This window comes from Capra hircus, chromosome 3 (genome assembly GCF_001704415.2).
Source record: "Capra hircus breed San Clemente chromosome 3, ASM170441v1, whole genome shotgun sequence".
NCBI lineage: Eukaryota > Metazoa > Chordata > Mammalia > Artiodactyla > Bovidae > Capra > Capra hircus.
In genome coordinates, this window is record NC_030810.1 from 13,975,335 (window position 1) to 13,998,099 (window position 22,765).

Sequence of the window (22,765 nt, forward strand, 5' to 3'; positions counted from 1 at the left end):
TTGTTTTTTTTTTTTTTTTAATTAAGTAATTAATTTATTATTGGGGCTACGCTGGGTCTTGGTTACTGTGCTTGGGTTTTCTCTGGCTGCAGCCAGCAGGGGCTACTCTCTAGCTGCAGCCTGCAGGCTTCTCTGGTTGTGGAATGTGGGCTCTAAAGCTTGGACTCAGTAGTTGTGGCTCTCGGGCTTAGCTGCCCTACCACCTGTGGAATCTTCCCAGGCCAGGGATCGAACCTGTGTCCCCTGCATTGGCAAGTGAATTCTGAACCGCTGGACCGCCAGAGAAGACCTATTCAGAAGTCTTGTGATCACATGTATTAAATAGTTTTTTTGCTGTCCCGCCAAATAATGATAATTACAGACAGTATTGTATTTATTGAGCACATACTGTGTGCCTGGCACAATCTAAACACCATCAATGCCTTAACTCATTAATCTTCACTACAGCTCTGCGGGACAGGTTCTATTATTATCATCATTTTACAGATGAGATTGAGGTTCCTTGAAGTCACTTACGTAACTTGCCCTCAGGTGCTAATGTACCATATATAGTAGAGTCTGGATTTGAACTCAAGTAGGCAGACTAAAGCCCATGGGGTTGCAAAGAGTTGGACATGACGGAGCACAGCACAGTCTGGTTTCAGATTGGGCCTGTAATCACCATGCTGCTAAAATAATCATGGCATCTAGGTTATTGAGCAAGAAATGTGGATATTTTCCTGCCTTTATTGTGTTCAGTGACTCTTGGGTATGTAGAAAATTCTTTGTAGACATTCTGAACCTTTGCATGTTTATTGTCTCAATACCATATTTCTAAATCTTAGAGATCGGAGTTATAGATGTCTCCTAATTAGCTTCTATGAAGCCCACGTCCTTTGCCTTCTGGACTCAATGGGAGAACACAGGTGACAGGCATTCAAGGCCAGGATTTGATGCCTGGACCTCCCATTTCCAGAAACCCAAGGTTTCTAATCCTATTAGTCATATGGTAGTCTCTCCACCAAAATTTTAATCTTAAATTGTATTTGATTTTTTTTTAAGTCTCTTTTTGTAAACATTATTTTTCTAGATTTCACTCTTTTAAATGGGTCTTATATTTCCAGTCTGTATCTGCTAAAGTGCTGATGCTGGTGGATGTCAGTTATTTTTGAGACCAGGTATACTCCATGACAGTTCAAATAAAACATACAGCCTCCTTTCTCACAGGCTTGCTTTCATCTCAGTCACAGATACTGACGTGATTTGGGGCTGTTGCCCTGTTTCAAGATTTCTGTGGGTAACGGTTGTGGGTGACCAACCCTAAATCCTTGTGAGTGAAGTAATCTGATAGAAAGACAGGTCTCAAGTCTTAATGAAGTTCAGAGTGTTGCTTCTACAAGGTGTTTTGCTGGTTTGGGGGCCCTTTCCATTGGCTGTTAGCAAAGGATATCCTGGAGGGTGCTGAATATGTCTTTAAATGGCCTATTCTTTGTATCATAATGATCTCTAAAACGAAAACTAGCCACTCCCCTTGCCAGCTTCTAACCACTTCCTGTGACAACACACAGATCCATCTTAGTTTTTCTGAGTGAAAACGTTATTTTCACAAGGCAATTTCTCTGCCCTTTTTCCTTCCTTCAAACATGCATATGTACATATACACAAAAGCTAGAAACAAACTTTTGACTTGTGATATGTAGAAAAATGGTGTATCCAAGGTATAGCATGTTATCTTAGAAAAATCTACAAAGAATAAATTAAGTTGGATACTTTCCATTATCTTCTCTGATAACAGTAGATTCAGAATGTATCTTGCTATTTGTGTCCTTGAATTTTTTTCCCTTCAAATTTCCTAGGTGTTTTTGAATGGCACAAGCATGATACATGATTTTCCAATTAAGACAGCCTTGCAAAGGCTTCAGGTAGCAATGTAAGGAAGAGAAATGGCTTTCATATTAGAAAATGAAAATTTGGTGAAGATACTTAAAAGATTGCAAAGAAGTGTTATACAGTGGTGGCACAGACAGCACTAGCTCTGTAACATTTTGTGTTGAAATTGAGCTTCTCTCTTTAGAGCTGGGTAGAGCTCTTTATAGGCTCTGTCTTACAAAGAGGAAGTATTCTAAATATATAAATATCTAGAATTGTTTAGCTTCAAATGAGCATACTGATTTTTCCAGAACTTTTCAGCAAGAGGAGATAGTGTGCTTAAAATAAATTGATTTGAAATCAGACAGATAAAAGTTCAGATGCCAGTTCATCCTCTTACTTTGTGACCATAGGCAAAATGACTTGAACAAGTTACTGCCTAAGTGATCTCATGTAGTTTCTTGACTGTAAAACAGTATCCTGGGTCTCTCCCAGAATTCTGGGTTCATACATTCAATTGCATATTCAAAATTCCGCTAAAATGTCTACTAGGCATTTCAAAGTTAATATATCCAAAATGGAATTCCTACCCCAACCCCTCAGTAAAAAACAAACAAACAAACAAACAAAAAACACCCCCCTCCCAAGCAACTACAACCACCACTGAACCGCAGACCGTCTGCTTCTCTGGCTGCCTTCCCCATCTTAGGAAATAGCAGTTCTGTCTTTTTAATTTCTCAGGCCCAAACCTGGAAGTCATTCCCAACTGTTCTTTACTTGCTCACCTCACATCCAGTCTATCAGCAGATCCTGATGACTCTTTTTTTTTTTTTTTCGTTATAAAAATATTTATTTATTTATTTGGCTCAGTCGGGTCTCGGTTGGGGCATGCAGGATCTTTTTTTCCCAAGTTACAACATGCAGGAATTTTCACTGCAGCATGGAGGATCCTCAACCGCAGCGTGTGAAGCCCTCGTTGCGGTGGGTGGGGTCTAGTTCCTTGACCAGGGATCAAACTGGGACTCATGCATCCTGCATTGGGAGCGCAGTCAGCCACTGGAACACCAGGGAAGTCCTGAGTCTCTTTTCAATTTATCCAGAATATGATCGTATCTTACCGTCTCCATCGCTGCACCCTAATCTCAGGCATCGTTTCCCAGGCGCTGGTTTTCACTTGGATCATTGTGATCACGTTGTAACTAGTTTCCCTGCTTCTGCTTTTGCTGTTCAATAGCCTGTTCTCAATGCAGCAGCAGGAGTGGTCCTTTTAAGCCCCAGGTTAAATCCTGTCACTCTCTCATAGGAAACCCTCCAAAGGTTTTCCGTTTCACTTAGGACAAAACCTGGAGTCTTTACATATGGCCTACACAGACACAGGTGATCCGACCCCCTTCTCTGGTCTCGTCTCCTGACATTCCTGTTCGCTTTCAGCTTCCGTCATTCAGGTTTCCTTGACTTCCCCTGAACACATCAAGCCCACTTCTGCCTCAGGGACTTTGCACTTGCTCTTTTCATTGTTGGGCTCCTCCTTGCTCTAGATAGCCATATGACTTGTTGGCTTGTAATCTGTAGGTCTGCTCAAGTGTCGTCTTCTTAGAGAAGCCTTCCCTGACCATTCTGTACAGAAAACTGTATACATCTCCCCTCTGGTTCTCCCTTCTGCTCTTCATCTCCTTAGTATATATTTACTTTATTTTCTGTCTTCCTCTGTCTTCCTACTAGCATATGAGTCCCATGAGGGCAAGATCTTTGCTTTATTCATTACGGTGTTACCAGTATCTAGAACAGGGCATGGCACATAATAAATATTTGATGAATGAAATGTAGGTTAGCATAAAATTATAGATGATCTTGACACCAGATTAAGGCATTCATATTGTATTAGTTCCCCATTAAAGGCCCTTTATTAACCTTTCTGGTTAGTAGATTGTTTAAATATTAAAACCCTTCCCTTTTATTAAAAAAAGAGGGGATAACTTTACAGATATTGAAGCAGTTTGCATTTTTAAAACTTTTTGGTGGTAACACAGTGTGTTTATATACTGTAGTTTAAAAGGCACTGTAGAAATAAAGAGCCAGTTTGATAGAAAAAAGAGGCTGTAACCCTTCTCTGAGTGAAGGATCCTGGATGTTAGGTGTACTCTTGGCTGTTGGGTCATCTGTGTTTTTGTGTGTCCACACTTCATTTTATAAAGTATCTCTCCATAGGAAAGTAGATATAGAGGGGGCACTGCAAGAACTTTGCATGTGCAGCTTGGATTGTGCAGACTTCTTTCTAGCCTTTGAATGTGTTTCTTAAGTTTATTGAAATATAATTTAGGGACTTCCCTGGTAAGCCAGTGGTGAAGAATCCACCTTCCAATGCAGGGGACATGGGTTCGATCTCTGATCAGGGAACTAGGATCCCACATGCCACGGGGCAACGAAGCCTGCGTGCCACAACTGTTGAGCCCTACGCTTTCTAGAGCCTGTGCTCCATGACAACAGAAGCCCATGAACTGCACCTAGAGAAAGCCCAAGCACCTCAGTGAAGACCCAGCACAGCCAACATAAAAAATTAATTAAAAATATAATTTATATATGATAAAATCCATCCATTTAGGTCTGCAATGTTGTGGGTTTTGACAAATGTATATAGTAGTGGAACCATCATCACCATCAGCATATAGAACATTTCCATCACCTTGTAAAAATTTCTCGCGTTCCTCCTTTGTATTCTGTTCCCTTCCCTCACCCCATGCCCCTGGCAACCACTCATCTGGTTTCTGTTAGAGTTTTGCTTTCGTAGTTGGCTTCTTTCATGTAGCCTGATGCTCCGGAGGCTCGTCTGTGCTGTTGTGTGTATCAGGGGGATGTCCCTTTTGTATTGCTGTGTTGTAGTCCCTTGTATGGATGCACCACAAATTATTCGTTCACCAGTTGATGGACATTCAGGTTGTTTTCAGGTTTTAGTTATTTTGAATGAAGGTGAAGGTTTTTGCGTGGACACATGCTTTCATCTTCCTTGAGTCAATACCTAGGACTTATATTGTCTGGTTATTCTAGTATGTGTATGACTGTTTTCTAGAGTAATTTCCAGAGTGGCCAATTTCATCCCCACCAGCAATATATGAGAGTTCTGGTTGCTTTACGTCTTGCCAGGACTTGGTTTTAGTGATTCTAGAGGTGTGTAAATGTTAGAATGTTTTCAGTTGCTGCTACAGTGTCCGTTTCGGGTTTTCATTTGCAAGCAGGTCTTAGTGTCCTGAAAGGCACTGTGTGCTGTCATTGAGTGTCCTGCTGTCCCCTTGGGCAGCTAATGGAAATCAGGTAGGTTTTCAATTTTGGAAAACACACTTGTGGAGCAGTTTTGTTCTCCTCGCTGATCGTCAGCATGCCTGATGCGAGGTCTGTTTCATGGAGCTTGTCCTGCACGTCATCCTCTCCTTAGTGATGTTCGGATCCCTTGCCTCTCCCTCCCGGATTGTGGGTGTGGAAGGATTGCCCCCCCACTGTCCAGGGAACTTGTGGACACTTAAACATCCTTCTGTACTTTGCCTCCTCCCTGCTAGTGGTTCCCTGGTGCTGCTGTGACTTTTTTCTTCTGGCTCCATCCCAGCCAGGCTGGGAATGGAAAGTTGAGAGTGTGACGTCCTCTGACAGCCTCCCATCTTGTAGAAGGGTCTGAGGCTTGTTTGTTTAAGCTGAACAGAGGATGCCAAAGATAGAGTTTGAGTCAGCTCAGCACCAGCTTAGCCGCCCCTTTTTGCTCTCCTGGTTCCTCCTTCCCTCTCCCCTCCCCCCCTCTGGCCAGTTGTTTCCTGGGCTTTGTCTGAGACACACTGTAGAGTTTTAGTCCCGTCTGCTACTGCGTGCTGAAAAACAGGCGAGATGGGGGAGAAGCCGCCAGGAAGTTTCTGACAACCCTGAGCAGCGGGGCCTGGGCCTCTGCCTCTGCTGATAGTACAGGACGGCAGTAACCTCAGGAGAAAGGCATTTAGAGGCTGCGCCGCGCTGTGGGCTTGTGGCTAACTCAGGGGAGGAGAAAGGACGGGCCTGGAAATGCCTCTCTTAGATGCATCTTATTTGCCACCAACCATCTTTATTTTGACTCACGTTCTTGGAGTCGCCGGTGTTCTGTACTGGAAAAGATGCGCCAGAGGCAGAGCAGGTAACGGGCACCCAGTGCTTCTTGGAATCTGCTGTGGGGCTTTTGAGGGTGGGGTGGATGACAGAGGTCTTCCCACTTGCTTTCCTTAAAGGGCCAGCACAGCCTGTGGGCCATCAGACCTGAGTGTGTGGGGGACCTGCTGAGGAAACCAGGCTGCCCCGGGACCAGTTTAGGGCTGGGCCTTTTCTTGCTCTGTGAGGCTTGTCTGGCGAGGCGGTGCTGGGGGGATGAGATGATGTCTGGGCTCAAGGCTGAGGGAAGTGGCAACTCTGCTGACTTGTGTCCTTCCCCAGAGAATCAAGCCCTTCCATTCCTTACTTTCTCAGTCTCAGAGTAGTTTTTGGATCTGTTTTTTTTGTTTGCTTGTTTTGTTTTTAGCAAAAACATAGAGTAACTCTGTCACCCTCCTCTAGGTATAAATGTGGGAGAACTTGTGGGGTTAGAGAAGTTTCTGGATTTGCTAATTATTCGGGTGAGAAAAGGCAAGAAGAGGTCAGTGAGAGGAAAGGGTGGCAGGCTGTCTGCTGAGGTGCATCTGGGAACACAGGGACGCCTCTGTTCCCTTTGGTAGGATTGAAACTGTCCTTTTCCCCTCAGGCAGCTACACAGTTTACACAATGTGTACCCAAGCCATCGTGCATCCTGTTCAATGCAAGGAAGTTAGCTGTTCTTTTCCCCAGGTGAATACTCAGATCCTGATATTAAAATTTTATTCATTTTGTTCTTGAGTGGTAGCAGACCCCTCTTTCTTCCCGAATTACTATTTGCTGCACTATATTCCTTTGGCTTCTAAATGCCCAGTGCTGAGATCAACCCTGTGCTGAGACCAGCCCTGTGTTGAGCGGATTCTAAGTCTCCACAGTTGAGGACTGATACAGTCCGGCTTTTGCTGGAGTACACTCTCGGATCTCAGTGCCTTTAGCACTTACTGTCTGTGACCCGCCTACTGCCTGAAGGCAGTAAGCCAACCTGTTGAGACACCTGTTACTTTATATCTTACAATTAAGATGCAGATTTGATAACTTATTACTTAGGAAACTATTAGAATTTCATGAATGCTTGGCAGAATTAGATTCAGTCATCCCCAGTGTCTTTTTCCAGTAAGTCCTAGAAAAGTTTATGACTAAATATTCAGATCCCAGTGTGCATCTGTATCAGCAAAAGCAAACAGACATTTAGAAATGTGTTCACTTGTGTAGTAGTGTGTTTTAGAAGGTAGCCCAAAGTGGCTTTCCTGATATGTAAGCCTGTGTTTGAGCTTATAAAGAAAGGAGTAGGCAGGCATGAGTTATTTGGCCCTATATGCTATATCGTATGCAATGAGAAAGTAAATATTATTTAAGCGAAGGCTGATGCTTTCATTTTCATTTTTCTGTGCATGATGGTAATGGCATTTCTCAACCACTAGTTGATTAACATTTTAAGAAGTTTATGCTCAGTATAGGATTTGCTCTTGAACTTAGAAGTCATAGCCCTATCTTTGAAGTTCTCCTTTATGTTTTAGAAATATTAGTTTCACAAACAGCTGTAGTAAAAAGAAGAAAAATACACTGTAAAAGCTTTTTATTTTTATGAAACAACTTTGAGTCTAGTGCCTATTAGTTATATTGGGAATATGCTATGTTCAGTTTATCCGTAAAATTAGAGTGGTGGTTTTTTTCAGTTGGAGAATATGAATTCTAAAACTTTCACAGAATTACTTTGGAGGTTCTGAACCCATTTTAATTTAAATTTTAAGATGTATTTTATCTATTAAAATGTATTTTAAAATTACATGTGTACTCTAATGTACTATCTGCCAGTTGGACATCACCAGAATAAAGTTTCTCCCCCATTTCTGTGTATATATTTATAGTGCTTATGAATGTATTCTTGATTAAAAAGGTGAAGATTACGTCTTCTAGTCTGGTCTTTTTTTTTTTTTTCCTTTCCTCTGCTAATAGCAAGTGTGTACAGTATTGCAGAACACACTGCAGAACATGAGTCCTGTGCTTAATAAATATTAGGCAAGTCTCAGATGTTCAGTTGTAATAGTGAGTGGGTAACATGTCGGTCATTAAGTGATCACATTGTAATACTGGCTTAGTGTACTACCAGTTTCTGTGCTCCCTGCCTCACTTTTCTAATCATATCTACATATTATAAGAATGTACATAGTGTTTAGATATGGAAGCCATTTAACTTTGAAACAATATTTCTGTTATTCCTTCATACACTTGTATCAATTTATTTGAATAATATGTTGAGATTAGGGGCAAACTGAAACTGTTACTGTTTGTTTCTATTTGTATAAAGCAGTTAAAAAAAAAAAAAAGGTTCCCTGGAGTAAAATACAGCACAGAAATAAACAAGATGCTGAGACTGATATAACTGTAATTAAGTAATCTCTAATTTCAATCAAAATTACTTGATTGGTTAAGTCATTTGGCTTTAAATAAGTAATATAAATTTGAATCTGTAAAATTGATTCATGCTATTAAACACTGAAGTTACATGTTATATATGTTGAGTTCCATATAAGATTTGTTTGAAAAGTTTCTGCTGTTTCAGTTGAAATCACTAGGTTCCTTAGTGCTAGAGTTCTAAGATAGAGTACTCAAGTAAATCTTCATTGTGCTTGTGTACGTTTCTCATTTCTTCCATTCTTAAAGTTGATCACATATTCTGTATTGCTCTTAGAGTTGAAAGGGACCTTGCCCATTAACCAACCCAACTTCTTACTTAGTCCTGCCCTTGTCAGAAGTTACTCCTTTTGCTTGAAGGTCTCTGATTGTAGAACATACAACCTGTGGACTATTCATTCTGTTGGTAGTAGAGTCCTTTTTTAAGCTGAAAGTTGCCTCTTTGTAACTTATGCCCATCAGCCAAATTCTGTCTGGCAAAGATCAAGTATACAGACAGTCCCCAACTGTCTGATGGCTCGATAGACTTTTCAATTTCAACAGTGGTATGAAAGCAACATGCACTCAGTGGAAATCGGTGTCTGAATTTCGATCTTTTCCTAGGCTACTGGCGGGCAGTGCATACTCCCTCCTGATGCTGGGCACTGGCAGCAGCCACAGGGCTCACTCAGCCCCATGATCATGGGTGTAGACAACTGATACAATGATTCTGTACCCACGCAGCCATTGTGTTTCATGTTCAGTATGGTATTCAGTAAATTCCACGAGATATCCAGCACTTCATTATAAAATGGGCTTTGTGCTCGATGATTTTGCCCAGCTGTAGGCTGATGTAAGTGTTCTGTGCACATTTAAGGTAGGCTCAGCCAAATGATGTTGTTTGGATATATCAAACGGTTAGCTATATCAAATGCACTTTTGACTTAGGATCCCCCCCCGCCCCCCCATCCCCGCAGTTTTTATTTATTCGTTGCTGTGTGGGCTTTCTTTAGCTGCAGCAAGTGGGGGCTGCTCTCTAGTTCTGGTGCATGGGCTTCTCATTGCGGTAGCTTCTCTTACTGCGGAGCGCAGGCTGTAGGTGCGAAGGCTACAGTAGTTGCAACACATGAGCTCGGTAGCTGTGGCTCATGAGCTCTAGAGCAAGTAGCCCTGGTGCACAGGCTTAGCTGTTCTGTGGCATGTGGGGTCTTCCTGGATCAGCGACCGAACCCACGTCTCCTGCATTGGCAGATGGATTCTTTACCACTGAGCCACCAGGGAAGCCTTGGCTTAGGATATTTTTATCCTATGCTGGGTTTATCAGGATGTAACTGCATCATAAAAATACCTGTATTTCTTCTTCTAGTTGTCAGGCTTGCTTATACTTAAGCTGTCTTCACCAGCCTAAAGAATTCTCTTTCCATTACCACATGCAATTAAATTTCCTAACTCCTTGTCTTTTTAGCATTCCCTTTGGACAGTTAAAGTATTTTTGCTTTGAAAATGTGGTGGTCATGTGTGTGTATAAAGAGGTGAAGGAAGGACAGCAGAAACATGGGGAAGGCATTTTTGATTACTTTTCCTTAAGCTTTCCTTCACTATTTCTTCTAGGTGTTAGGAGTACATCGGTGAGACACTGTTATATATGTACATGACTTTTACAGTCAGGTTCCCAAGTCAGCATGTCTTCAGCAGATGCAAACGAGAACAGGAAGACACAGTTTCTGCTGAAGCCATATAATACCTGTAAGACAGCATTTGGCACTCACTTAGTACTTGGAATGTTACATAGTTTTCAGCACACCATGTCTACACTTGCATTCACATATATTATCTTCTTGTTTCCCAAACTTCCTACTGTTTTAACTTACATCTTCATTTTTCCTCTCTGGGACTGTTGAAACAATCTATTTTACCTATTCTCTATATCCTCTAACCCCTCTGTCTTTTAACTGTAGCTAGAATGATCTTTCTAAACTACAGAGCTTTCTATGTCACTCTCCTGCTTAAAATCTATTAAAGCTTTCCTTCTGCTTTTAAAAGAAAGTTCAAACTTTTTAGCAGGAGATAAAAGGGTTTTCATGATCTGCCCATTGCCTGTTTCACTAGTTTTACTTCCTGTCTTGGCCTTATAAGCACTCAGTCCTGAAATACCATTTAAAACTTGTAGACATCTACCTGAAATGCCTGTATCTTCTTTTTAACTGGACAACTTAATACTTGTCCTTCAAGGTAAGTGGTTATCACTTGTGGAGAGCCTTCCTTGACTGGAATAAAAGTTCCTCTTCTGTGCTCCAGTAGCATTCTGTTAATACTTCTTATTCAAACCTGTGTTGTCATCTTTTCTAGCTTGGTTCTCTGCCCACTAGTTAGATTCTCTTAGACTGTAAGATCTTTAAGAAGAGGAACTCTTACTCATCTCAGTTTCTTAAATGTCTGTGACAGAATAGATGTCAGTGAATGTTACATCAACAAATAAATGAAAGAATTAAGATATCATTAGATTAAGCTGTAGTGGGAACCGTGCCCGGTTCATTTGTGTATTTACAGGGCTTTGCTGAGCTTGATGTGAGGCCTGAGGTGGGTGCTTAGTATAGGATAACTGAACATTATAGAGTTACCCTGTGCCTTAACTTATTAATATCCATATGGTGGTAGTCTAAACAGGAAAAGGGATTTATTTATATACTTGAGAAGAACTTTTGAACTTTTTGTTTGTGAAAGGACAGATTTCCCCTTTCAGTCTTGTTTTCTTTCTCTATAAAATGAAAGAGTTGACAATCCAATCTCTTAAGGTTTTTTCCATTTCCAGCATCCTACTAGAAAGAGCAGCTATAATTCCTGAATCTGGACCATATGAAGTACAATCTAAAATTATACCATGAATTTTTGTTTTTAAGCTGCTCCATTACACTGTTGAGTCTCAAAGTGAAAGTGGAGAATGAAAAAGTTGGCTTAAAGCTCAACATTCAAAAAACTAAGATCATGGCATCTGGTCCCATCACTTCATGGGAAATAGATGGGGAAACAGTGAAAACAGTGTCAGACTTTGTTTTTTTGGGCTCCAAGATCACTGCAGATGGTGACTGCAGCCATGAAATTAAAAGATGCTTACTCCTTGGAAGAAAACTTATGACCAACCTAGATAGTATATTCAAAAGCAGAGACATTACTTTGCCAACAAAGGTCCATCTAGTCAAGGCTATGGTTTTTCGAGGGGTCATGTATGGATGTGAGAGTTGGACTGTGAAGAAAGCTGAGCGCCAAAGAATTGATGCTTTTGAACCATGGTGTTGGAGAAGACTCTTGAGAGTCCCTTGGACTGCAAAGGGATCCAACCAGTCCATTCTGAAGGAGATCAGCCCTGGGATTTCTTTGGAAAGGATGATGCTAAAGCTGAAACTCCAGTACTTTGGCCACCTCATGCGAAGAGTTGACTCATTGGAAAAGACTCTGACGCCAGGAGGGATTGGAGGCAGGAGGAGAAGGGGACGACGGAGGATGAGATGGCTGGATGGCATCACTGGCTCAATGGATGTGAATCTGAGTGAACTCCGGGAGTTGGTGATGGACAGGGAGGCCTGGTGTGCTGTAATTCATGGGGTTGCAAAGAGTCAGACATGACTGAGCGACTGAACTGAAACCTAAGTTATAAAATGACCAAACCCTGTGCATGAACTCTTGTTGTCACTTCTCCAAAGATCGCTGTTCCTTTGGTTTTCTAGAACTTCAGCATAAGACTTAGACATTCTAATGAAATTTTGTCCTGTGAGATTTGGTGTGGGTTTTTGAGATTGGTTTAAAATTTTTTGTAGTACCTTTCAAGTACTTTTTAATAATTATTTTATTTTTTTGGCTGTTCTGGGTCTTTGTTGCTGCACATGGGCTTTCTCTAGTTGCGGTGAGCAGGTGCTACTCTTCATTGGGTTATACGGGCTTCTCATTGTGGTGGCTTTTTGGTTGCAGAGCACAGGCTGTAGGGCACATGTACTTCGGTAGCTGCAGCACGTGAGCTCAGTAGTTGCAGCCTGGGGGCTCTCGAGCGTGGGCTCAGTAACCCTTAGCTTGTGGCGAGCAGGCTTAGTTGCTCTGTGGCATGTGGTATTTTCCCAAATGAGATGTTGAACCCATGTCCCCTGCATTGGCAGGTGAATTCTTATCCACTGTACCACCAGGGAAGTCCAAGATTGCGTTGAATTTTGATTCTTCCTTTATGACTAGGCTGTGCTGCGTCCACTTGTATTATCTAACATTTTATTAGGGGCCTCCCTGATGGCTCAGATGGTAAAAAATCTGCCTGCAATGCTGTAGACTCCGGTTCGATCCCTGGGTTGGGAAGATCTCCTGGAGAAGGAAATGGCAACCCACACCAGTAGTCTTGCCTGGAAAATTCCATGGACAGAGGAGCCTGGCAAGCTACAGTCCATGGGGTCACAAAGGGTCAGACATATAATGGATATGCAGATATTTAAACAAATGGTCAAATACCTAATATATCTTTGCTGAAATGACTAAAGCGTTAGGTGTTTTCATCAAGATGTAGTCTTTCTCTTTTTCTTTCCTTAGTTATTTTTTTCTAGGTTGTGCAGCGTGTGGGAAGACCAGTGAACTTGGAGTCAGAACATCTGGGTTCTAAATCCTAGCTTTTGTGCTTCCTACTATTATGTGATATTAGACAGTCACTTAATTCCTCTGGACTTGAAATCTCTAATTGGCATGAGAAGAAAAAAGATTGAAGTCTCCAGTGTTCTGCAGTTCTGACAGTGTGATTATCTGGGCCACACTTGGATATAGCATGGAAGTGTCACTGAGAACTTGTTGAGAGTCTGGGGTTAAACTGCCTGTATTTTCCTCCTGTCTCTGCCCTGCTGGCAGAGTGACAGTAATCTACATGGGCCTCTATTTCCTCATTTGTAAAATGGGGTTTATAATACTTCATGATTGCTTTGAGTTAGTTCTTAGAATATATTCTACACATGGTAAGGACTGTATAATTGTTTGCTGCCATTATTATACTCAAAAAACCAAAAGATATCAGTGAAGACGTTGCAGTTTCATGTAGGCTCCTGGGACAAAATATAAATGTTTGTTTTTACAGTTGGGAATTTAAAAATATGGTAGAAGCCAATGTGGAAATGTATAAAAAGTTAGTGACCTATTATGAATCATTGTCACACACATTAGAAGGAAAGACTCTGTCTGCTTTATTATCCTCAATAGTGGGTGATTTTGATGTTTTGGGAAATAAATGAATAGCTTCAGTTTTCTGTGCTAGTAAGAAAGCCAGTAGCTGTAAATTCTCAGATAACTTCTAGCCATGGAAATATTGGCTTGAATCTCCTCCTTCCATTCAACATTTTAACGAATCTTCAGGGAGCAGCCAGATTCACCTTTTGCTACCTCTCACATCTGGTGAGCTATGAAATGGCTAAACACTGGGCTAAAAAGGAACAGGAACGACCTGGGTAATCATTATACTGGCTGATTTTCTCTGGGAATTAAGAGCTGACTGTCTCCATCAGGGTCCTGTCTTTCCTGTCAGCAATGGATTCTGTTTTGAGGCTCAGAACCTTCTGGGATCCTGAAGGGAAGGCCTGTCTCCTATTGGCTGGACTGACTTTGCCCCCACAGCTTTCTCTTACTTTCCACAGTCTCTAGTACGTTCTTCTGCCTAGATCCCAGGGGAGTGAGAAAAAGGCAGGCTTTGGTTCACCTTCCCAAGAGAACTGTTGGGATTAAATGAAATGATATTTGTTTTTAGCACATCGCATGTGAACTAACAGTTACAGTAGATGCTCAATTAATTTCAGCTTGGATTACTGAGTGCCTTGTAAGTGCGTTAGGGACTGGGATATGAAAACTAAAGACAGCCCGTGTACTGAAGGGATTTAAATCTGATAAAGGAAAAGTTTACTAAATATGAATCGGGAAATCTTTGTTCCCTTTTCTTCTCTCTTCCCTATTTCTTACGCTTTTCTTTCCCTAGCACGAGGTAAATTCTAGGAGAACCCTTCCTTCACGACTAAGAAGACTCTAATAAGAGGAACAAACTGAGTAGAGTTGTCACAGGTTATTGGGGTGACTGGGAGCTTAGTCAAGGTGGGATAAAGTCAGCTGTGAGTCCTGTTATTAGTAAGTAGTAACAGGATTATTGCTAGTTTACAGGTGGGAGGGATGCCCTGTAGAGGGTAAGGAAGCTGTCAGGGAACTGAGGCAGGTCACAGGGCTTGTTTATCCTGAGTGACCTGCTTGGTAAACTTGTTTACTTTTTATTTCCCACTTGCAGTTTCTCGGGCTAACCTCTGGAAACTTGCTTTTCTGGGTGCTGGCCCTCCCTCCCTGTCTTCAGGAACAGGATTGGAAGTAGCATTAGCCTGAAGAAGTCGTTCTATTTAGGGAGCTAGAGCGGAGGGCCAGCGATTAGGCCCTTATCTGCAGTGGGGCCTTCTGAGTGGTGTGGGGACAGATCGGAGCGTCTGTCCTGACAGTGACAGAGGCTCGGTTTTTTCTGCGTCCTGGTTGGGTCAGAATTGTGAAGAAGCAGTGATGGGCCGGGCCATCTGAATGAAAAAGCCCTTCATTGTATTCCTTCGACATTCCAGTGTCTGGCACAATTAGCCAAGATTCGGAAAACAAGTTGGACAAACAAGCAAGCAGCCTTCCTCTGAAGGATAAAGGATTCCTGGCACGGCTGAGTCAAGTGCGTTGACTGCAGAGACAAATGGGAGGGTCTGGGAAGAGGTAGGGGACTTTGGGGTGACATTCCTGGATGGAGGAGGGGAAAGAACGGAGAGGCAAGCCAACAGTACTTTCGACACTGATGAGATCTGCTATTCTAGATCTACCTAGAGGCTGGCTGAGGCCAGCTCACTCTGTAAAGTCGGTGGAATCACTGGGGAGAGACTGACTCTGGGCAGCTGTAAGTTGGGACATGAAGCTCCCTTCAGAATCTAGGAATCTGTTGGCAACAAACAGCGTATAGTCTTGCTTTGTGGTGGTCTCTCCCACTGCGGGGGCTTTTCAGTTGGTTAACACTTTATACAGACATTTGGCCTGAGAAGAGTCAAGCCCTAGGAACAGGCTGGGCACTGGGTACCCTGTGTTTGACTTGGTAGTAAGCCATTTTACCTCCCCTGCCCTCCTGCAACTGTCTCAGATTCATGGGGTCATAAGCTTCTGCTCTGAAAGAGGAGAGTAACTGAGAGACTGGCTTTTGCCTAACCAGGCTTACTTCACTTACTAATGCCGTTGGACTTCTTTCCACCCGAAGTGCCCACCTCGCCTGCTGCCGTTGGTCTGCAAACACTGAGCTGGTGCCGCTTTTGAATAGGATGCCTTTTGCATGAAGACCTGGACCCAGTTTGGAAGTGCCCCAGGGAGGAGCTTCCTCTCTGACCTCAAGGGGAGGGAGGAGGTCAGTAGGAAGTGGTGGGTGGAGCCACTTCTCCGAACTTCTGCTGTCTCTCTGTTCATTGCACGGCCCTTTGGCTGGCTGTCTCTGTTCACTTCGCAGCCTTTTTTAAGGAGCTGCAGGGGGTGCACAGGCCCCTAGCTGGAGGTTCTTTGGGACACCTTCCTTCTAGGCAGGGTCAGCAGACGCTGGCGACATGTGGCCCAGTTACCAAGATGAGCACGAGTTCAACACCCACCTGGTTTGCCGCATGTGCTGTATGGGTTAGTATGTGAAGTTTCTTTTTTCCTTGCCTGGGCCTGAGGGTCCCAAATAGTCTTTGCTCTCACTGACTCACAGGAACGCAGGAACTCAGAAGCCTTAGAGGCATTTACAGCCTTTGGGCTTGTTAAAACGTGCAGTGGGAGAGACCATTGGTTCCCGACTTCCTGGGGAACTTCTTAAAGTTGTAGTGACTGGCAGTTAAGAGCCTAAACTTTGGGTGTGGGACTTTTTTATAGAGACTGAATTCATGCTCACGCTTCTGTCTGAGTCAGGAAACCACTTTTAAGTTATGTTCTGAAAGTCCAGGGCATATTTTTAGGAGAAGTTGGTTGGTTGCAGAGTCTACCTTGGAGCAGACAGGATTGTGGGAGGAGAGGAGGGTGGAGTCATGGCCCAGGTTTCCTCTTTGGGGCTGATTGCTAATTCTTCTGCACTTATTTACTCTCTTGCCAGCTGTGAGGAGGGAAAAAGGCTTGAAGGTGTTCTGGGGATGGGAACCTCAAGAAGATTTGGAGGCTAGGAAGAGTCTTGTTGCTTAGATCTCTTGATAAAGGAGAGGAGTTTGTTTAAATAATGTCCTATGACCTTGAGCAAGTGGCCTAGCCTTTTTGGCCACAGATTTTCTTGGCTTCCAAACTGTAGGGTATATAGACTGGTGTTGGAGGCATCATCATCAATTCCCAGTAAAATGGATAAGATGAGGAAAATATAGTGTGTGCTTTTCATCACTTACTGAAAGAACTGTTCTTTATTCTGAAATTGCCATTTTTACTTTTTTGATGTTAAAATGTCCATTATTTTATGAAAGAATTATTGTCAGGTGGTAGTTTGTTTTTAGATAACTTTACTTAGCAAAATAAAAAGTTGACAGCTTTATGTTAGGTTTTCTGATTTATTTTGGAACATTTACTCATTTACTGTGAAATCTAAGTTTAGGAACGACTGGATTGATAATACTACTAATGTCTTTTGGTTTTGTACTCTTAGTCTCTAAAGCAAAACAAAATTGTGACCCAAATGAGCAGATTTCTCACTAAATTTGAGATTGCCGGTTGTTTGATCAAGAGGAGATCTCAGAAAGGGAGCAGAATCAGGGTTCTGATCCTGTCTCTTGACTGACGGATGGGCAGACGCTTTACTGTCTGAGCCGCCAGGGAAGCCTGCTGACGGACCAGTACTGCCGAATTAAGCGCTTTCTCAGAAATAAAGGTGGTGCTATAAGAATGGTTGTGGCACAGGAATAGCAGTTTTAGTCAGTTATTGTCATGGAGTCTAGCTTTTTATCTTTCTGGTATCGCTGAGATTTCCTCTGAGATCTAGAGGAAAGACTCTTGTACCTCTGAAAATGCTTAGTGATATGAGGGCCCCTTTTCTGTAATCAACAGAAAAAATATAAGGAAGGCTAGAATCTTAACTGAAATTTTCAGGGCAAAAACATTGTTCTCCCAGCTCATCCACCTCCGTTTAATCCCCTGGCGGCAGTGTGACCTAACAGTTAAGAAAATGGACTCTGGCCTCATTGTCTGCATGGGGCTCCTACTCTGCCCTCTCACTTTCTACTTAACTTTCTCTGCCTCAGCCTCCTCGTTTACTAAGAGATTAAAATAGGCCCCAACTCATACAGTCATTACGAAGAGTATATGTACTGGTGCCAAGCCCCGTGCAAGTGCCTCTGCTGATTTTGATATGTTTGGTTTACAGACTGGTATTGGGAAACCGTTGACCTAGTCCAGACTCCTCACTTTATAGATGAGACTCGGGCTCACAGAGGGGAGATGAGTATCCTGCAAAGTAAGCCATAGAGTGGCAGCTGGGAAATCCAAGTTATAGGCCTGATTCTGCCCCTCTGTAACCTTATCTAAACCCAGACCTGGGCTTCAGTTTAATCATCTTTAAGATGATTTTTTGAGGATTGTTAACCCCTGAATTCCTTCGTTTATTTATTTTTGGGTGTGCTGGGTCTTCGCTGCTGCAAATGGGCTTTCTCAAGTTGCAGCAAGTGGAGGCTACTCTCAGGTTGTGGTACTTGGGCTGCTCATTGTGGTGACTTGTCTTGTTGTGGAGCACTGGCTCTAAAGCATGTGGGATTCTGTAATTGTGGCTTGTTTGCCCGTGGAATGTGGAATCTTTCTGAACCAGGGATCAAACCCATGTCCCCTGAATTGGCAGGTGGATTCCGAACCACCAGACCACCAAAGAAGTCCAAACCCTGTATCTCTTTGAAACTGTGAAGTATTTTATTTTTTCTGAGTGTGGTGTTCCATTAAAGACTCTAGAAGCTGTTATGCTTTTCTCATTCTTCCATTCTCCTTTTAAGCCTTTCCTTTCATCTCTGTGACTCTTTTCTTTTGCCACCAGGCTTAGTCCTGGCTTGTTTCTTTACCTAACTTTTGCCTTTCTGCCTTGTAGTCTCTGATTCCCAGTAGCACAAAGAATTATCAGTAACAAAGTTCAGATTTTCCTAAGTAACAACATGAAAATTTTAATTTTCCCCTGAAGTCTCTAGTTATCACTTCCCTAAATTCCCAAGTCCCACCCAGTCCTCACTGAGACATTCTGAGTCTTCACCAACCTTTGGTGACTGATACCTTTCATGTATCCCTAGTGTAATTATAGTTTGCACCTCGCCTCTTCCCTTCATTATATAGGATTGTGTAGTGTTGCCTTCTAATAATTTCACAGTGGTGGTAGAGTTTCGTAGTTAAAAGTCCATTTTAGACTTGGATTTGAATTTCACTTCTATTACTCACTAACCATGTGACATGAGGCAAATTTTTATTAAGTGTCCCTGAACCTCAATTTGAACTATGAAATAAAGATAAAAATATGTGCTTGATAGAATTGTGAAGATTAAGTCAAATACTAAATGAGACAGGCCTTGTACAGTGCCTGACAGAGAATAGATACAATAAATATCCAAGTCATTCTTACCTCCCAAAGTTGACTTGCATACTTCTAGGGAAAGGAATCATTATATAAGGCTGGTGCCATTCTGTATTACTGCTAAGCATATTTTAATCGCTTGATCTTCATTTTAGCCCATTTTCTTTGAGTTCATATTAAGTGGTGTGAAGTTTCCTCTGTCTAGATGTGGCAGGAAGAAATCAGAAAAGCTGTGACTGCGGAAAGGGCATCCAAATGGAGATCTCTGCTCCCTGCTGTAAAGTCTTCAATTATCATTTGAGAATATGTCTTAGTCTGATCATAAAGTATCCATATAGATGTAATGGCACATAGTGGGCTCTCACATAGTATATATTGTTAAATGAATGAGTATTCTCAAGTGCTTACTGTTGTCCTAAATGTTGGCTATTTAAAGAAATTTTAAAACATAATTCTTGACCCCAAGGGGCTAAAGTTCAGATAGAGAAATGGGATTTGCGTGTAAAGATGTCTAGCAGTAGATTTTTGTACACTTGGTGCCAAGTAAATTAAACAAACACAGGCATCCAGAGGTGGCGGGGATAGCCAGGAAGGCTTAAAGGAAGAAATGAGACTTCAGCTGGACCTTGTAAGTAGGCTCTAGGTCTGAGGGTAGATATCCCACTAGGGGGAAATGGATGAACAAAGGCAAGAATGTGCATGATATGTTTGGAAACTGAGATCAGAATGGTTGCAGTAGAGAGTCTGGAGATAAAGTTGAAAGAGTAGATAGATTGTAAATTCCTTCAGGTCAGTGACCATGTCTTATCTTTATTTCTCCCAATCACCTAACATATAGTAAGTAAAAACTGGAATTGTATTTCAGAGGGGTGTAACGGACAACAGAAACAAAGGACGTAGACTTGAGCCTATGGTCTTCTGAGAGCTACTAAAGGATTTTGAATAAAGGGGTAGTGTGAGCAAAGTGGTGATTTAGAAAAACTTGGAATAGGCTAGCTGTTCTACTTGCTGCAGCCTCAGCTATCAACTGTTAGCATCAAATCTGTATCCTTAGTTCTGCCTGCTCTTCTGAACTCTAGATCTAAGGTTCCAACTGTCTGCAAGAAGGGTCTGCTGACACCTCATGTTTCTTGTGCTTTGTTGTTGTTCCCAGTTAGTTGCTCAGTCGTGTCTGAATCTTTGCGACCCCCTGGACTGCAGCATGCCAGGCTTCCCTGTCCTCCACCATCTTCCGGAGCTTGCTCACTCGTGTCCTTCAAGTCAGTGATGCCATCCTGCCATCTCATCTTCTGTCATCCCCTTCTCCTCTTTCAATCTTTCCCAGCATCAGGGTCTTTTCAAATGAATCAGCTCTTTGCATCAGGTGGCCAAAGTTTTGGAGCTTTTGTTTCAGCACCAGTCCTTCCAATGAATATTTAGGACTGATTTCCTTTAGGATTGACTGGTTTGATCTCCTTGCTGTCCAAGGGACTCTCAAGAGCAACACCACAGTTCAAAAGCATCAGTTCTTCGGTGTTCAGCTTTCTTTATGGTCCAACTCTCACATCCATACATGATGGCTGGAAAAACCATAGCTTTGACTATATGGGCCTTTGTTGGCAAAGTAATGTTTCTGCTTTTTAATATGCTGTCTAGGTTGGTCATAGCTTTTCTTCCAAGGAGCAAGCATCTTTTAATTTCATAGCTGCAGTCACCATCTGCAGTGATTTTGGAGCCTAAGAAAATAAACTGTCACTTTTTTTCCTTTGTTTCCCTATCTATTTGCCATGGAGTGATGGGACCGGATGCCATGATCTTCGTTTTTTGAATGTTGAGTTTTAAGCCAGCTTTTCCACTCTCTTTCACCTTCATCAAGAGGCTCTTAAGTTCCTCTTCACTTCCTACCATAAGGGTGGTATCATCTGCATATCTGAGGTTATTGATATTTCTCCTGGCAATCTTGATTCCTGCTTGTACTTCATCCAGTCTGGTGTTTCTCATGATGTACTCTGCATATAAGTTAAATAAGCAGGGTGACAATGTACAGCCTTGATGTTCTCCTTTCCTGATTTGGAACCAGTCTGTTGTTCCATGTCCAGTTCTAACCATTGCTTCTTGACCTGCATACAGGTTTTGCAGGAGGCAGGTCAGGTGGTCTGGTATTCTCATCTCTTTAAGAATTTTTAGCAGTTACTTACCCAACCCAATCTGTGCCTTCTGTTTTCCTTATCTCAAGGTACCACTCCTCCCAGTTGCTGTGACTAGAAACTTGATTATCTTCCACTGTCCCTTTCTTTAACAGCTAGTCAGTAGCTAAAGGCTGTTGTTTATTCCTCTGCCTTGTGTGGGGGTCTGCCTGCCTTTTTGTATTCCCACTACCTCAGCACTGGGCTTCCCTGGTGGCTCGGAGGTTAAAGTGTCTGCCTGCAATGCAGGAGACCTGGGTTCGATCCCTGGGTTGGGAAGGATCCCTGGAGAAGGAAATGGCAACCCACTCCAGTATTCTTGCCTGGAGAATCCCATGGGTGGAGGAGCCTGGTGGGCTACAGTCCACGGGGTCGCAAAGAGTCGGACACGGCTGAGCAACTTCACTTTCACTTTCACCTCAGCACTACTCCTGCTGTGGGTTCTCTCTTGGTCTGTTGCACACAGTAGGCCTCTAGTTGCTTCTGCCTCTTAGTGTTTCTCTGCTGCTTCTGGTCTTCAGTCCAATGCCAGGCTAATCTTTCCAGAGCACTCTGGTTCAGGAAATTTCAGTGGTATCCTTTATCTACTGAAAGTATTAACATGCTCCTTATTCCAGCTCTGGAGTGGTGTGATCTCAGGTCACCTTACTAGCTTCCATGGTATGTAGCCACACCATGCCCTCCAGCATATCCTGTGTATTCACACGTCTGCAAGTCACTGCTGAAGCTTATTCTTTGGAATTCCTTAACCTCTTTTTGGGCTGCCAAAATCATACTTGTCATCCCAGGTTTACTTCAAGCCTTTCATGAACTCTTCTCCTATCCCCGTCAGAATTAATCAACTCTGTTTATCCGCACAATTTTGTGCAGCTTGTATCTGGTATCTATTTGCTTGGTGTTATTGTTAATTATTTATTTATTAATGCATATTGGTCTCTGCCACTAGGTTGACTTCATGTGGTCAGGGTACAGGCTGATCCCAGCTTTCTACATATTTATTTCCCTTTTTTGTCAGCTCGCGTGTCTCAGTTTTAGAATTCCAGGTGGTTGGTGCTTCTTGGGCTTCTTGAACCACTTGTAACTTTTCTGTGGCCCTCAGGAAAATAAGCAGAGGCTTTTCTCTCATTTGTTTTTTTCATGATTCACGATGCACTGGGGCTATTGTAGGCTCTGTTGGAGCAGAACACAGAACTTTGTGCCTCAAATGCAGGCTTTCGTTTCTGACCTATCCTCAAGTTGTTCTGAGTACAACAGGACAGATGGATAAGCAAACTATGATACCTTGTAATAAGCACAAGAGGGAGATGACCTCAACTCGTGTGTAAGGGATGAAGGAGGTGATAGTTAAGTTGAATGCTGAAGACTGAATGGTTGGGGAAGCCCAGAGCTGTCTTCAGAGAGAAGAGTAAATGCAAAGCCTGGAGGGTATGAGAGCACATGCCTCATTTGGGGACAGTTGTACATTCACAACAAAGGTCCGTCTCATCAAGGCTATGGTTTTTCCAGTAGTTGTGTATGGATGTGAGAGTTGGACTATAAAGAAAGCTGAAGAATTGATGCTTTTGAACTGTGGTGTTGGAGAAGATTCTTGAGAGTCCCTTGGACTGCAAGGAGATCAAACCAGTCCATCCTAAAGGAAATCAGTCCTGAATATCATTGGAAG

At 42.5% G+C, this 22,765-nt stretch overlaps 1 protein-coding gene across 11 annotated transcripts in view; it reads left to right on the top strand.

The window, feature by feature from the left end:
- LOC102169353 (microtubule-actin cross-linking factor 1) overlaps positions 1-22,765 on the top strand; it is a 340,864-nt gene that overhangs the window by 97,336 nt on the left and 220,763 nt on the right. The window contains exon 1 of one of the 11 annotated variants that reach the window (XM_018042117.1): positions 5,435-5,998. The exons of the other annotated variants lie outside the window; for them this stretch is intronic. Within the exon in view, the coding sequence (XP_017897606.1) occupies positions 5,890-5,998 (109 nt within the window). The 5' untranslated portion in view covers positions 5,435-5,889. Of the gene's footprint in view, positions 1-5,434; positions 5,999-22,765 lie in introns of those variants that run through there. 11 annotated transcript variants of the gene reach the window in all.